The sequence below is a fragment of the Protopterus annectens genome, chromosome 3.part0, assembly GCF_019279795.1.
Source record: "Protopterus annectens isolate FY-2018-M chromosome 3.part0, PAN1.0, whole genome shotgun sequence".
Lineage (NCBI taxonomy): Eukaryota > Metazoa > Chordata > Ceratodontiformes > Protopteridae > Protopterus > Protopterus annectens.
In genome coordinates, this window is record NC_056731.1 from 911583097 (window position 1) to 911600486 (window position 17390).

General features: G+C 43.1%; 1 protein-coding gene across 1 annotated transcript in view; it reads left to right on the top strand.

Moving 5' to 3' along the window:
• YES1 (YES proto-oncogene 1, Src family tyrosine kinase) overlaps window positions 1–17390 on the top strand; it is a gene marked incomplete in the record, with an annotated part of 1508191 nt that overhangs the window by 1375766 nt on the left and 115035 nt on the right. The window contains 1 exon segment of the mRNA XM_044065234.1: window positions 1474–1605. Coding sequence (XP_043921169.1) covers window positions 1474–1605 — 132 coding nt within the window.

The window sequence follows — 17390 nt, forward strand, 5'->3', positions numbered from 1 at the left end:
GACTGCAAACGTATGAGCTGTTGTAGGTTAATGCGTTTGTTATGTTGGACAGTGGGGATAATTATGCAGACTTTATTAAGAGTTTGGAGACAGCTGATGTCAATAGTAGAAGAAGAGAGTGCTATAGCTAATCAATGTTCATTTTAGCATAGTAAGACATCCATAATAAGTAAATTTGAGTTTGGGAGCAAGGATGTTATAAAAAGAATAGGCCAGGGGTGTCCAAACTGTTTGGTTAAGGAACCAGTCACCATACTTGGCAAGGTTTGACAGGGAGGGGCATAGTTGTAGGACATACCAGGGACCAGATAAAATACTTTGGTGGGCAAGATTGTGGCCCTAGGACCACCTGTTGGACACCTCTGGAATAGATAGTTTTGCAAAGATAGTATGTAAGTGAGAAATCATTGGGATTTAATCAGCAGTATCCCCAGGTATTTGAAATTATCCATTTGAAACATGAGTAATTGAGATGTGACAGTTTTATCATATGAATAACACTGCTTTTGTTTTCTGGGCTTAATTTACAGCTCTGTTAGCAAGAGCAGCAGATGGGGAGTTACTTGTAAGGAGTTCCAGGTCATCTGCATAGAGTATAGTTTTGAGGCTAAGGTGTTCCAATGTGATGGAACTGCCGTGGCTAGAGAAGGAAAGGCATTCTAGTACAGTTCATTGTTACATATCCACTGTGAGAAGTAAAGTTTGTAAAAGTGAGTTGAAGACTTTAGCTCTCTATTTTCTGTTAGAGGAGAGTTTTAGAACCAGTTAATGCTGTTCTGGTCAGGGATTTATTTGCAACTCAAGAATCTTATAGGAAATGTGATGAAACACTTATGTCAGCAAAGATTGCCCATTAATGTACACTCCTCACTGCTTTTGTATGCATCATTGGAGGTTGTGGGTAAAGTTGTAACCATGTTGTCATATGGTCAGTAGCCATATTGCTTGTCACACAACAGACTAACTTATATGATTAAAAAATAACAGGGATTGTATTTACTCAAGCACATTAAGGATGCAATGTAGTGATGAGATTTGTCAGTAGTCATTTTTTGATAATAGCTCTTTTAGCTTTAGTGAAGTGGAATGGTGGTGTGTAGTTTTTTAAATGTCAGGAATCTGACCTAAACATATAGTGGATGAGTACATATTTTAACAAGTGTAAACAGCATCAATTTGTTTTTTGCAGTATATTGCCTTTTTGTGGCTTTAACCGGCTTCTTGCTTTGATTATTACATATGCATGGTCATAGTTATACAGTTGGGTATGTAGGTTCATAGGAGATTACTAGGCTAACAGCTGAAGGGCCTTCACAAGCCTAGCTAATGTAACCCGATTGTGAGGAAATGAGTTTCCTGCAGTTGTTTACTTTTATTTAGGTTGTGATTACAGGGTGCTTGTTCTGACAGAGGGCATCTATGTAAATAGTGCACATTTACAGTAACTTTATTGCATTTTTTATTGTTTCTTAGGGGCCAAGTTTCCAATAAAATGGACTGCTCCAGAAGCTGCATTGTATGGACGATTTACAATTAAATCTGATGTTTGGTCCTTTGGAATTCTTTTAACAGAATTGGTTACAAAAGGAAGAGTGCCATATCCAGGTGAATATAAATTACAAAAGATAATGATTCCTTCATAATTGGTCAGTAGGTGTACTGTTTCACACACTGTGCTTCCTTTGGAAGTAATTACAAGCTGTGTAAATGTGTATTGGTTCAGCTCAGGATCCTACAGTAATACAATGTGAAAGATAAAGACAGCACACAGTAATTTAAAAAAACTGCTAATTAAAAGTCGGTGAAAAATTCTGTACTTGGCTGAAGGAGAAGAAATGCAGACCATTATTTACTAGGTAATTGGTAAGCCTTGCGAACGAAACATTCAGGTTCCAGAGGGACTGTATTGACTAGTGCCTGTGAGAACCAAAATGTTTTAACTTATGTCTCTAGTGAGAAAGATTAAGAAGGGACTTAATGGAGAATACATAGTGAGCAGGTATTTAAGCTGTTTTAAAAGTTTCATAACATGAATATAGTACACATTACATGCTTATACAACATTGTTTGCAGCTTGTTGTGTCAAAATGCTTTCTTTACAAGGCTTCATATCTGAAAATTTCCTGACTGGATATCATGAATTTACACTTTATGGCTGTTGATGCTGCCTGAGCTTAATATGCTTTGTGCTGCTTTTACTTGTTCACCTCAATATACCTTGAGTTACATATCCATGGAGTGCATGAATACCATTTTTAGAAGCTTGACTGTGAAAGGGTTGCTCTTTGAAAACTTTTTGCTTGAAAGAATTCCTCCATGTTTTGCTCTATGCTGATAATCTTAATAGGATATTTGAAGTGGCACAATTTTTTTAGCAGATTTAATAGTGGAGTACTGGTTTACCAAATGTGAAGGCAGCTAGCCACTATTCTGCTGTCTCCAGCTGGTTTTCATTGAAATGAGCCAAGAGGGCCATATGTGTAAAATTGTGAATGATTAACATGTCTGTCACATAGTTTTTATATGTTTTGTTACCTAAACTAATGCTAGGGACTACATCTTGGAGAAACTGTATCAGTAGTCACGCCCTTGTTCCCAACCCAAAACATCTACTTTCATGTAACCTTTCATTCATTCCAGCCCCTCCTTACTCTTGATTTACAACAGCCCTCAGTCTTCCGTTTTTAACGTTCATAGAAAACTTGTTTTTTCATTAAACTAGGATATTTCAGGTGAATTTTGATCTGCTTCCCCACTAGACACTTTTCTAAAGTTGCTGATGAATTTGGAGTAGGGACCTACAAATCACAAGTGCCACCATCTACCTTGTATGATAAGGGTGTTAACTTCTTTTTGTGTTGCATGATGGGCCGGCAGGTAAGATCTTTGCTGTATCTTGTTGGAGTATTGATAAGCTGAGAAAAAACATACAGATTTATACTATTTGTGGGGAAAGTTGAAAGCTATGGTTTGCCAGTCAATATTTACATCTCCTAAGATTGTTGTTTTGAGGTTTGTTTGGGATGTCCAGGATAAAATATTTTCCAGCACTGGTATATTGTGACCTTATGGGCTATATATTATTATTATGCAAATTATTTTTGATGTGTTGAGGTTCAGAAAAGAGATTCGTACCTCAGCATTAGAAAATGTAGGTATATTACTGGTTATGGGTGTGAAGTTGAGTGCAGAGGGGTATAGAAGGGGCTGTCTTTCCCCCATTTTTTAGATCTGTCTCTTCTGATTATTGCAAAGTTTGGAGGTGTTGTTTCTGAGTCTTTAACATTGGGGTGTAGTCATGTTTAGTATGGCAGGTTTATTTTAATAAATCCAGGCATGCAGTGGGGTTATTTTGTTAATTTACTTCTAAGGTTCAGTGCAAGTATGTTTAAATCTTCGGGGTTACTGTTGTGGTTAGGATTAGAGGGTGGGCCTGGGTTAGGATGTATGCCTCCACATTTGAGTAGATAGGTAATGAGGATTGAGAACCATGGGAATGTTTCTTATTAATAGTTTATGGTACTGGTGTCATGTGGTTTTATAGATAGTGAGGAGGGCAATTTGTGGTTTGAGTAATATGAGAGGGTATAGAGGAAAGCTGGGGGGAGATATGCGAGAAGTTGTATTGTTTATTGGGGAGATGGAGGATGTTGTGTATTGGTGTGTTGGGAGTATGCGAGGATATGGTTGTAGCAAGGTTGAGAATTAAGATAAAGAGGTTAAGACAGGTTAGGAGTAGCATGTCAGCTGTGATGGGTTTAAAAAATAGTAAAAGTATTTGTGTGTTAGAATGTAATATCAGGTGAAAATAGATATGTATGTTATCTAGTGATATGTGAGCAGGGTAAGGTTGGAAATGTTTTGACTTCAGGGTGGGATATGACAATGTGGTTAGGTGATTTGCCTTGTGGACTGTGGTAAGGAATAGTGGGAGGAGATGTGATTGGTCCGTAGTAAACATTTTGGTGCAATGTTAGTTTGATGTGTGTATAATAGAAGAGAAGGTGGTAAGCCTGGAGTTAATGTGAGATACTTTGAGGTGGTGATTGTATTGACAGTGGAGTAGAGTAATTCAAGAAATAAAGAAAGAGTGGTATTTTGGATGCCGATCCTTAAGGAGAAAAACAGCTGTACAGAATATTATATTCCTAAAGTAGCAGAACGTATACTGAGAACTTAGCCAACACAGGAATGGAGAAAATGAGATTTTGCCAATAGAGATGACTGGAATAAGGGATATATCAAATAGGCGAGAGGGGGCTGGGATTTACTTGAAGCTGGCAGTGGAACCCAAGGTATTGAGAACAAATAGGAAAAGGTAATAAAATGGGAAGAGGCCAAGAAGACACTTGGATTACAGGCTAGCGATTACCTTCCCTGTCAGGGATTGATATCAATAGAGAAAGGGACGGGGAAATCCTAAATTAAAAGATCTGAACTGGATGGGTTTTATTTGATCCTAGAACAGAAACTTTTGTTAAAAAGAGATAATTAGTAGACACATAAAATATAAAATGTAATCAATCCCACCGCACCACATGCTCCAGAAACTTCAACCTCATTACCACAATCAACAGAACATGTTGGAGGGACAGGTTCATAACCCAGAGACCACCCATGCTCTGGAATAGACTTCCCGTACATGTCAAGCAGAGCACACCTCACTAGCCCTCTTCAAGATAAATCTTGAGTGGATGGGAACTAGAAAGTTCACCGCGGGGATCACTCCAGTGGCTGTACTTGATAGAGGCACTGAGAACTAATGTCAGGCGACATGATGCCAGGGCACTTCTATGGGCTAGGCTTGTAAAGGCTCCAGGGCCATTAGCCTAGTACACAGCTATGAATCTGTAAAATATTGAGTTATAACTATAGGAATCAATCAGAGGAGGTTAGAAAAGATTGGGAAGAGATTAGATAAGCACTTCACAAAGAAACAATGAGAGGATGTGTGTATTGCTTCAAATATGGAAGAAAATCTAGATTTAGGATATTTGCTTTAAGTGTTTGTATGGATACTTTTATACCCCAAACAGCACCTAAGAATTTTTACTCTTGTAGATGGCATATGTTGGAGGTGTAATGGGGAAGAAAGAGGTAACTGGGGAGTATATTATGTTGGAGTTTAATGAGTTGGCAGACTTTAAAAATTCCCCTGCAAAGTACTTTGCCAGGAATACTGGGCTTTTGAGTGTAACCAAGGAAATTATTTTTTGAGCTGGGATACAGGATCTGAATTGCCTAGACTTAGTAAGGCCTTGTTAATTTTAATTCTTGAGGCTACCAAAAAAGCAATTGCTAAGAAATGGAAATAAAAGTCTAAACCAGCCGTACCTAAAGAAGTGAATATTTTAACAGAGATAAGAGAACAGGAAGTAAGATCTTTAGAAAAGAGTAGAGTAAGTTAGATAGAAAAAACATGCAAACTGTGGGAACAATGCTTGCAGAAAAAAATTTTGGAGGAGGAATGTGGTTTAGGAGAAGGCAGGAAATGAACAATGTATGTACAGTTATAACATACAACAAATAAGTTGCAGAGTCACAAGAACTTTATTGTACTCTAGCACCTCAGCAAAGTCTTCAAAGGAGTTAAACACATGAAAACAAACTTTTATACAAAAAATGTTAATCATCCACTTAAAAAATCATTAACAGTAAAATAATTCACTAATTAAGTACTTCCAGTTACACTCTAAATTCAAACCCCGAGGTGACAGTGTGCAGTACTTTAAAATATATACTGTCTCTTTATATAACAATTTCTTATTACATTATCTTCACCAAATTTAACTGTTACTTGCGCCAGAATGGTAGATTTTAATTATAAAACATTGCTTTGATGAAACTGTTTAAAATATGCATATTTATAGGAGACTCAATTTTCTGACTTAAATGGGCGTGCCTTCGCTGAAGTTTGGGCGTCGGGCTGGCAACTCGGCATCATAAAAATCTACTGCCAATCATTAGCGGACCGGAGTTCCGCTGTGGCGACCCCTTACGAAAAGAAGCCGAAAAGACAAACCGCAGCATCTCTCTAATATGTTCCTGTAATCTACATTTAAATGCTGTCTTACTCTCATCAGTATAAAATAAATTACAAGGACATCTGAGGGCATAAATAATGCCCTCCGTCAGATGCAGTTTTCTCTTTAGTTTGGAACCATCCATTATTAATCAAAAAATTGAGAGTCCTAGAGATATGCATTTTAAACAGTTTCATCAAAGTAATGTTTTATTATTAAAATCTACCATTTGGAACACGTAACAATTAAATTTGGTGAAGATAATGTACTTGGAGATTGTTATATAAAGAAACTATATATTTTTTAAAGTATGGTATATTGTCATGGTTTGAATTTAGAGTGTAATTGGAAATACCTAATTTAGTAAGGTAATTATTTTATTGTTATGATTTTTTAATTGGTTGGTTAACAATTTTTGTATAAAAAGCCGTGCAACTTATTTGTTGTATGTTTATATTTTTTCTTGTTTTCAAATTTATGTAATTTTGCTTTGATTAAACAATGTGTGATGTGCAGTGTTTGTAAATATGAACTTGTTAATATGATTTGATTTCTGTTATATAAACGTAAGTTTGCCTGTTTCACAAATAATGATACAGTATAGGTGTTTTATTAAAAAGGTAAGTAACTGGATTTTCAGGTTTACCAGCTATTATTTTCAGACTGCACATTAGTGTCCTATAAACTAAATTGTATGATGTAATATGGGTTAGCAACTAAATATGCCAGTTTTTTTTAAAGCTATACAGATGCATATTATGATCCATTGTTGTCTATTTTCATCTGTTCAAATCTGGATTTTGTCAGATCCGCCCTCGGCACACCTCTCAAGCTCATTGGTTACAGAGCTCTAACTCCACCCTTACCCATAATACCCTAAGTTAAAACACAGAAACTGATATTTGCCACTTCAACTGTTTGGATGTGCAGAGAGCTTTCTACGAAATTGAAAAGATTTTCATGACTTGTACTCCTCTCCTACCGTGAAAGTTTTCATCTGAAGTAGTTTACTTCATTGATCTTCACCCTGTAGGTACCAGATCCGTATCGGATTCGAGCCGGCAACTTCACTAGCATCTGCTCCAAGCTCCTCCCCTTACCCATAATACACCACCACTACCTTCTGTCCCCCAGATGTCATTTGCCACGGCTAGCCTAAGCATCGTGATTCTTGAGCTCCAAGTTGCGAGTAGGGTTTCTGTCTTTGTTTAGTGTTTTTGAGTATATGTACTTGCTAGTGTAGGTTTCCTCTCTTCCTCCCCTTGCTGGTGGAGTTAAAGCATTTTTGTTAGCTTTTAGGTAGTTAGGTAGTTTTAGTTTATAGTTGTCTTCCCCCCCGCCCCTCAGCCTTCCGTTTGCTTGTCTGAGTGTGCGGTGAGTGGCGTGTGTTAAAATTTGTTTTAAAAACTTGTTTAAATTTGTTTAAAATTTACTCTTGTGGTGGGACATGGCGGGACATGGCAGATCTTCCAAAACAAGTGTTTAAGAGATGCACTTGAGTGTGGCCACAAATTGTCACCTGCTGATGGCCACTTTCTGTGTGCTGTGTTTGGGTGTGGCCCATTTGAACACAGACTGTTCTATTTGCGCGGGTTTTTACCAGCGTGCCCTCAAGGATTGGTGGGCCAAGTTAGTTTTGAAAGGCCTGTTACCTTCTACCGAGGCCGCCGCCTCTTCTGCTTCGGTCACAGCTGTTGCTGTGGCCACTTCTCCTTCTACCGTTGTCCTTCCTTCTCCTCCCTCCCAGGCTGGGACTCACTCTCCTACTTCTAAGCCTGCGGAAGCGGAGCACAGAAAAGGCAGAGAGAAGGAGAGAGAGCACCATCCAGAAATGAGAAAGAGGTCCCCGGACCTTTTGGGGCTCCATCAGGACCTCCTGCTAAAAGTCAGTCTAGGGACTGTGACCCCCCCCGGCTCCGATCTCCTAGATTTTCCCCGGCGCAAGAGGAGCCCCAACCACTCTTTAGAGCCTCAGTCCCTCAACCCACCAGGTTGGAGTCCGTGGCTTTGTCATGGTCCACGAGCAGCCTGTCTGAGGCCAACATGGATAAAAAGATATGGAGGTTCATTCGCACACAAATTCAGATGGGAGTCTTGCCAGCCCCTCGCCCTCTGGAGAGGAGAGCTCACTTCCCTTCTTTGCACCAATATCTCCTCCTCCGATCTGACCCCCGGTTTTGGAGTACATGGTTTTGAGGATGGCCCTAGGCAGGGGGTCGGTGCCAATGGTACCTGTCTCCTCAACACCAAAAGCTGCCTGGAGTGTGTCTGATCCAAATTCTGTTCCGAGTGGCTCTCGGAACTAGAGCCTGGGTATTTGATCCAAGGGGGTGGAACTTTTTTCATCGGCTCTGACGTTGTCTGGTCAAGTTTCCCCCCTTGGAGCTCAGTCTACTTTGGGCCCAACTCCAATTCTCGCGTCTGATCTGGGGAGAGCTGTTCCCTTACTGGTGTCCCAGGAAACTTGTTCTCCCTCGTCGTTCGATGTTGTAGAAAGGGTTCTCTCCAGTGGATCAAAGCCCCTGACCATATCTTCGGACTCCTCCCCGACTCCTTCTGTGTTGTGTGAATCCCATCATTTTACCAGAGGGACAGCCCATGTTTGAGGAGTCCCAGGCGGCTTCCCCTGAGGAACAAGTGGTTTGCGAGTTCCCTCCAGAAAGCCCCACTGGAGAGGTCCCTCACAAGCATACGTGCAAGAGGAGGCACTTCGATTCCCCCCGAGTCCCTCACTGAAGACACAGATTTGGATGGCAGGGAGGTTGGTCTGCCCCAAAACCTTCCTCTGATGAATCAGTGTTCCTGGAGGCTTTCGGTATGGACTTGTCTACTTTCCTGGGTTTCCCCTCCCGTAGATCCTTTGGAGGACTTGGTCACCTCATGAGCTTGGAATGAGACGGACACTGTGGAACCAATCCATTAACACCTGGACAAAATTTTGAGCCCCCCCTACAGACAGACTAGCATGGAATAAAGGGTCCCCTGTAGATGCTATGGTGGTAGCAGCCACCACCAAAAAGGAACTAACCCAGGAGAGTTCCTTGGTCCATTCCCCTGACTGTGAGTCTAGGATGATGGAATGCCTAGGGAAGCAGGTTTATGCATCAAGCGACTTTTTCTATCAGGGCGCTGAACTTATCTGGCCCACGTTACTAGACTACAGCACGACCTGGTTAAGGAACTGGCTGAGTCTCCCCAAAAGTCCATGTCGCAGGAGGACAGAGCCACATTCTCCACGAGGATGGCTACCTTGACAGCAGTTTCAAACATTTCCATGCGATTCCTCTCACATGGTACTGAAGGAGCAGCTAGGGCGCCTGGGTCCAGCGTGTCCATGAGGCGTAATGCCTGGCTCAGATTATGTCATTTCACAAACCCTTTCAAGGCGTCGTTTGCAAACACCTCCTATGACGGTTCTAGCCTTTTTGGTAAGACCGTCCGAGACACATTGGCCCAGAGTGAGAAAGATGGGAAGACACTGTCTGCCATTGGAATCCGCTTCTCGAACCCTCAAAAATCCTTTTCCTGGAATCAGCGAGGGCAAAAGAAGATGTGGTTCTGGAAGTCTCAGTATTCCTGAGGCACTCAGGGCTCTTCTTCCCCTAGAGGCAGAGGGGGACAGGATAGATGCTGGCCCAGAGGCAGAGAGGGTCAGAGGAATTTTGGGTCTCAAGAACCTTTATCGGACAAGCCCGCGCAGCAACCCCGAGGGGTTGCTCGTCTGCTCTGCTCCGGATGCAGTCTGGGATCGCCTGCCATTGCACCTGGTGGCATGGGAGGTCCGTGTCATCAGCCTGTGAGTGCTTCAGGTAATTTCCAGAGGCTATTCAATCCCATTTGTGGTTCCTCCCACACCTTTCAAACATCTCCCGGATGTACCACCCACTCAAAGGGAGGTAGCAGTGCTAGAAATTTCCAAGCTGGTACAGAAATGAGCCATCAAACCCATCCCACCAGATCGGGCATCTACTCCAGGTTCCTTTTGGTGCCAAAAAAGTTGGAGGACTTGAGGCCCATTCAGGACCCATCTACTCTGAACCTGTCAGTTGCCAAAGAAAAGTTCTGGATGGTCACTTTACAGTCTGTCCTGCCATACCTGCAAGAGAGCAACTGGATGTGCTCATTCGACCTCCAAGGATGCTTACTATCACATAGAAGATGCACAGAAGCTCCAGGAGGTTCCTCTGCTTCTGCCTAGGAGCCAATCATTAAAGTCATGGCAGTAGTAGCGGCTCACCTGAGGCTTCAGGGGATTCAGGTCTACCCTTACCTGGACGATTGGCAACTTACTGCTCTCACCAAGCGTCTACTTTGTCGGACCAGAGATTATTTCCTAAAGCTTGCACACTACTTAGGGATTACGATCAACACAGCCAAATCCCTTCTGAATCCCCTCCAGGTGATAGAATATATACGGGCATGGATAGACACGCTACAGACAAAAATCTTCCTGACCACGGAGAGAGTTTGAAACCTAAGGATGCATGTCACCTTCATTTACCATTCTCACCTTACAGCAGCAGAATCTGTCTGGAGAGCCCTAGGTTCTATGGCAGCGACCATAAAACTTCATCTATGTGCTCGATTACATATGCGAGTACTACAGTGGACTGTAGCAGTTTAATGGTCCCTGTTGGATCATCTGCAGGTCGTCCCTTCTTTGGTGGATGCAATCTTCAGAAATTTTGGAAGGACGACCTTTTATTCCAGCTCCTGCTCAAGCCACAGTGACCACAGACACCTCCCAACTAAGGTGGGGGGGCATTGTTCGTGAAGGACCGCCCAAGGCATGTGGTCCACAGTCGAGACCAGTTTGCATATAACCATTCTGGAGTTAAGGGGCAGTCCTTTTAGCGTTACAGGCCCTTCATGCCTTTCTGCCTTTGGGAACCATTGCAATCCAGTCAGACATATCAGTGGTCTGGTATATCAACAGACTGGGAAGGACCAGATCTTACCCCCCTTTTTCACAAGGCTATGAGAGTTTGGGAATGGGCGATCTCCACTGCTCGTTTTCTGATAGCAACGCATATTCCGGGACGGTCCAACATTCTAGCAGACAGACTAAGCCGGACTATTCTGATGTCTTACGAGTAGTCTCTGAATCCCTTCAGTAGCAGAGCAGATTTTTCTAGAGTGGGGTCGGCCTTGCTGCGATCTCCTCATATCTCCTTCCAACGCGAAGTGCAGCGAGTTTTTCACTCTGAACCCCCCCACCAGGGGAGTCCCCCAGAGATGCTGTAGTCCATGCTTGACCTCCCAGTCTTCTTTATTCTTATCCTCCTCTACCCCTTATTCCAAATTTTCTAAAGAAAGCTTGTTGACTGGGGAGGCAAAGTGATCCTCATTGCCTCGTTTTGGCCTCGCCAAGTATGGTTTCCCTTCCTTTGATCTCATCTTCTAGGTTCACCTCGGATCTTGGATCCCATTTCCCACCCGTCAAGGGTACCTCATCCGAATCTGGACAGTCTGAGACTCACAGCTTGGCTGCTCCAATTCCCTTAATTGCTAGGACTCCTGGATTGTCTTCTTTGGTCAGGTCTATTCTGGTGGCAGCTCATAAATTGTCCACCAGGAAGGTTTATCATAGCAAATGGAAATGTTTTTCCTTTTGGGCTTCTCAAAGGAGTTTAGATCCTTTCACGGCTCCTGCTCTGGCTGTTTTTGGTTTTCTGGCAAATATTTTACAAGGGGCTAGCTTGTCTACAATCAAGGTTCAGCTAGCTGCCATTTCTCATTTTCATGTGGGTGAGAATTCTGCTTCTTTAGCCTCTTCCCGATTGCGTACAACCTTTATCAAAGGTATCTTCCTCTTACGTCCTCCAGTCAAAGATCCCATTCCCCCATGGGCCCTTATTATGGTACTTCAAGCATTGGTCACTCCTCCATTTGAACCTGCAGCAACCACGGATCTTAAGTTTTTGTCTTGGAAAACAGCATTTCTAGTGACTATCATCTCTGCTAGGAGGGTTTCAGAACTGCAAGCGTCTGTCAAGGTTCCACACATGATTTTCCACAAGGAAAGGGTTTCTCTTCACACCAATCCTTACTTTCTTCCAAAAGTAGCATCAGAGGTCAACATCAATCAAACTATCAATTTACCTGTTTTCTTCCCGAATTTTACAAACAAAATGGAATACAAGCTGCACTCGTTGGATGTTCATAAATAGTTACAGTTCTATTTACACAGGACCAAAACCTTTCGCAAATCTGACCAGTTGTGTGTGTCCTTTTTCTAAACCTTTTTTGGGTAAACCTATCTCCAAGGTTACCATTGCTAGGTGGATTTCCCTATGTATCCTTCATATTTACAAGGATAAAAGTTCGTCTCCTCCGGGTCAGGTTAAAGCTCACTCGACTAGGTCCATGGCTACTTCTGCAGCCTTTTGTTCGAGAGTATCATTAGATGACATTTGTTCTGCGGCTTCTTGGTCCTCATCTCATGCCTTTATTTCTCGCTATAAATTGGATTTGATGTCTAGAAGGAGAGCACCCTTTGGTTACGCGGTGCTCCAGAATGTCCTTCCTTGAAGGCCACCCAGGTATTTTAGTAGCTGGGGAGTCTATCCCACAGATTGAAGATCAAATGAAGTAAACTAGTTCAGATAAAGAAGTTATGTACTCACCATAACGTTCTGTCTGAGTAGTTCTACTTAATTTGTCTTCAACCTGTCCCTCCCTCCTTCCCCCTGACCTTACCATATGGACAGCATTATAGCTGGTTTTAGGGGTATAAGGTGTTTTTTTCAGGTCAGGTTGTTCAGTGCAAGTTGCAGCAAACTCGATCTGGGGAATGGAAGGTAGTGGTGGTGTATTATGGGTAAGGGGAGGGGCTTGGAGCTCTGAGCAGATGCTAGTGAAGTTGCTGGCTCAGATCCGATACGGATCCGGTACCCACAGGTTGAAGACAAATGAAGTAGAACTACTCAGATGGAACGTTATGGTGAGTACATAACTTCTTTTCACTTTCTCTAGATATGTTTTGTTTTCTATATCTCTGTAATACTTTTAAAAAAATTCTTGTATATGTTTCATTAATAGATAATTCAACTACACAGTAGATTAGTAGGTTAGTTATACCTTTATTTTAACTTTCTGCCTATAGACAGTTTAGTGTGTGCTGTATTTTCTAGTAATTTTCATCCCTTTTCAGCCTTAACATGTCAGAAATGTCAAGCTTCATAAAATGCTTGGAGTGCTGGCACAAATTGCCCTCACAAGATCCACACAATGTGCTTACTGACTTGGGTGTAGCTCACCTAGGCACAGACTACCAGTCCTGTGCAGCCTTCAGTCCTATATCCCTTCAAACGTGATGTGATAAATTAGTTCTTAGGAGCTCCTTCCAACTCTGACAGAAGCTACCCCTTCTACCCCTACCAGCAAAGAGAATAATAAACCTAAGACAAAATCTCATATGACAAGGAGAAAGAAAAGGAAAGAGAGAAATCTACATCAAAAGTTTCAAAAAGAGATCACCGGAACTGACCATGCCTCTCAGTCCCAACGGGAGTGCACTCCCAGTTTTCCACCCTTCAGTCTTCTAAAATTCCAAGAAGGATGGAACAGACAACCTCTCAGACTTGTGCTCCTTCTCCAAGGGCTCGTTTTTCACCAGAACCAGTGACATCAAGGCTTCATTCTCCAGTACTACTAAGAGAGACTTTTGACCATCATCAATCGCACCATCTTCTCTGTCACCTGGAAGCCTAGAGTAGATGTTGACAGGATGGTGAAGAAATTTTTGAAGACACATATACAGTTTGGGGTTATCCCAGCACATTCTCCTGTGAAGGTGCTGACTCTTGGCCATCCTTATCCCCTGCCCATACAAGAATCAACACTGATTCAACCTTTGGCTTAGGGTTCACGGGACCTAATTAGAACTGTAGTTCCTTCATTGGCACAGGAGCTCCTGGCATCTTTAGTCCTGACTGTATCCCAGTCTCTCTTGATGCTGATACCATCAGATCAAGAGAAGTCTCTGATCGGAAGTTGTAAGCCAAGCTTTCGGGGAGAGATTCCATACACGAGTTCCTCGTGTTTCACTGTTGCAGTCATCACCTGTGGGTTATCCCTGCTGTGGTATCCCTCGGCCAGCCCCAATACCAGAGTCGATGTTTTTCTGTGTTGGCTTCTGTCGCTTGCTGGCTGGCGTCAGGTTGTCAGTGTTGTAAAGGAAGGCAGCCGATGCTTTTACATTAATCTTTCTTGCTGTGGAGCCCATAGCAGAAGCAATTCGTAAGTGTGGTAGTCAGTCGCTACTAGAGTTCAAATTACAGCTGAAAACGTCTAAAACAAAGTACCCCATTGGGGATCCATTTTCTTGCACTAACTGATGTCTGAAAAAGTTAATTGTGTCGCCTGTGGAAAACAAATCCCACACTGAGACTTCCATTCATACTTTGTCACTTGTTTAGACCCAGACCATGATATCCCCCGTTGCCGGTTGTGCCCTCTCTAACACGAGAACCGTTCACCATAGAGCTCTTTTTGTAGCCAAGTATTTTCGTCTTCTGTCTTCACATTCCAAACAAATATAAGGATAAAGATAGAGACAAACCACACACGGCTAAGCCTTCCGACAACTCTCCCGCTACGTAGGTTGTCAGTTCTCCAGAATTCAGTGAGGCGTTTTGGCAGCCCCTGATTCCTGATTCAGTACCATCGCAGACCTCTACTGATACCCTTTTGGAGTCCGGTATACAGCAGAAATCATCTTCATCTTCTTCTTCCATTGGTTGTCTCTGCCTTGCTTGGTTTGGAGCCGCGACGCAGGCACCAGCTTCTGAGAAGGTTTTTCATACTACCGAATCTAGACAAAAAACGTCTTCTCCGACTACTATTTCTCTCAGACCGATGGATACTCTTATGCCTAGAGGCAAGGCCACTTCAAGGAAAACTACCTCTAGCCACAATTTTACCCCTGCTCCACTGCCACAAGCTCAAATGCTTAAAATGGCGGAAGATCTGATCACCCTTATGGGTAGTCAGGCCGCACTTTCTAAAAGGAAAATAAACCCTTCCCCTGAAATACTGACAGAACAGGATTCTGAGGAGTCTCATTATTCAGATTTTGAAGAGGAAGAAAAATCTCTTGCTGCTTATAAGGATTCAGATGCAGAGGAATCTATTCCTTCTGCCTTCCCACCAGAATATCTTTCCTTTGGGGAAACCCTTCACACCCTCAGGGAACATTTCCACTGGGAATCCCAGGACTTACCTCAGACTAGGAAAAGACTGAGAGTTTCTAGACTTGCCCCAGCACAGATCCTTGGCCATCCCCCTATCTTAGAGGTGGTTGATGATGTCTTCCAGGAATCCAGCTCGACTCCTGATGCCCTACCTCCTGCTCCCAGAAAACCTGACCGGTATTAGAGAGTACTGGATTCTCACAAATACCTGTACAGAAATCCTGGTGCAGACCCCAGAGGTCATTACACAGAGACCAAAAGGAGCTTAGGCTAGTTCTGCAAAGAATCCTATTCCTGACAACGACTCCAGAGTGCTGGAGAGATGGTGTAAAAAAGTATACATCGCTGCAACCTTAGCTATCAGAGCACTCAACTATCAGTTCCACAAGTTAAACTATCAACAGCACACTTTGGAACTATTAAAACAAAAGATTTCAACCTTTCCTGACTGCCAATTCGAAATAGCAGATTTACTGAACTCTACTTGTCAATGGCTAAACACTCATTACACTGTGGATATGATGCCCTAGAAGCCTCAAGCAGGGCAGCAGTGTCAGGATCTGTTATTAGGAGACATGCATGGTTGAAGAAACAACCTCTCCCTGATCATGTCAAATCTAAATTACTTGATGCACCCTTTGATAAGGACCACTTGTTTGGAGTAAAAACAGAAGAGGTGCTTAAAAAGATGGAAGACAAAGCAAAATCTTTGCAAACAGTAAAAGATTTCCTTCAGGTACAACCTCCTAGGTTCAGCAGGAATTTTCCCTCAAAACACTGGTCCTTTCCTGCACCTAGCAGACAGGGGCAAGGTAAGCCTCGCAGGGACAGACCACCCAGACTCTTATCCCAGGGACAGCAGAGAACCAAAAGTGCACCACTTCCACTCCAGAGGCAAGGAGTTCTGAGCCATCCCTCCATGACATAAACTCTGAATGACTCCCTCTCCCCCCTCTTTTCACTCGCCAAAAACTAGGAGGAAGGCTCTCCCTCCACAAAGAGAATTGGCTTTCTGTAACAAAGGACCAATGGATCTTAAAGATCATTTCTCAGGAATACAAATTCTCCTTCAAGGAATTCCCAATTCCAAGAGGGTACCCAGACTTGCCTCCAAATCACTGGGCAGAGGCATTGAAACAAGTCCAAACTCTCATATCCCAAGGGGCAGTAGAACCTGTCCCCTCCGATCAAACAGGCAAAGGCTTTTATTCCAGACTATTCCTTGTTCCCAGAAAAGAGGGCATGTGGCACCCCATCCTGGATCTGTCCATTCTGAACACCTTACTGGTGGTCCCCATATTCAAAATGCTAACTTTGCGGCAGCTGCTGCCTATGCTGGCAAACAAATGCCTGGTTAGTTACCCTAGATCTAAAAAATGCCTACCTCCACATCCCCACAAGGGAATCCTGCAGGAAATTCCTTTGCTTCAGAGCAAGCTCACTACACTTTCAGTTCTCTGTGCTACCCTTTGGCTTATCTACTGCTCCCAGGGTATTCAACAAATGCTTAGCCCCGGCCATAGCTTTTTGCAGACAGAAAAATATACAGATTTACCCTTACCTGGATGACTGCCTCATTCAGGCAGATTGCAAAGAAAAGCTCCTCAAGGACCACCTCTTTGTCAAAGCCCTCCTAACCTCCTTTTAGGGCACACCATCAATGAGAAGAAATCAAGGCAAACACCCTCCAGGAAGATCATTTTCTTGGGGGCTCTGCTGGACACAGCATCCTAAATGGCCTTCCTAGCCCCAGAAAAACAGAGCTTCCTGCATCTCTGTTTTACCCAGCTGGCTACCAAAAGTCACCTCACTGCGAGGAAGTTCTTACAAGACTTTGGGTACATGGCATCTTGCATCCTTCTAATTCCTCCGGCCAGGCTTCACATGAGAAAACTTCAGTGGTACCTAAAGAACCTTTGGTGTCAGCACTCTCAACCTCTAGAGACCTCCCTACCTCTGCTCCCCTGTATAAGGGCAGAGTTTTCTCTGGTGGGCAAGGGCCTGTGCCCAGAACAAGGGTCTTCCCTTCACCCTCTGCCAAACCGGGCAGGACATTGCCAGCAACTCTTCAGACATAGCTTGGGGCGCTCAGCTAGAGGGTAGGTGCACCCAAGGTCTTTCGGATGCCCAGCACCTTCCCTTACACATCAACCAGAAGGAAATGATGGCAGCA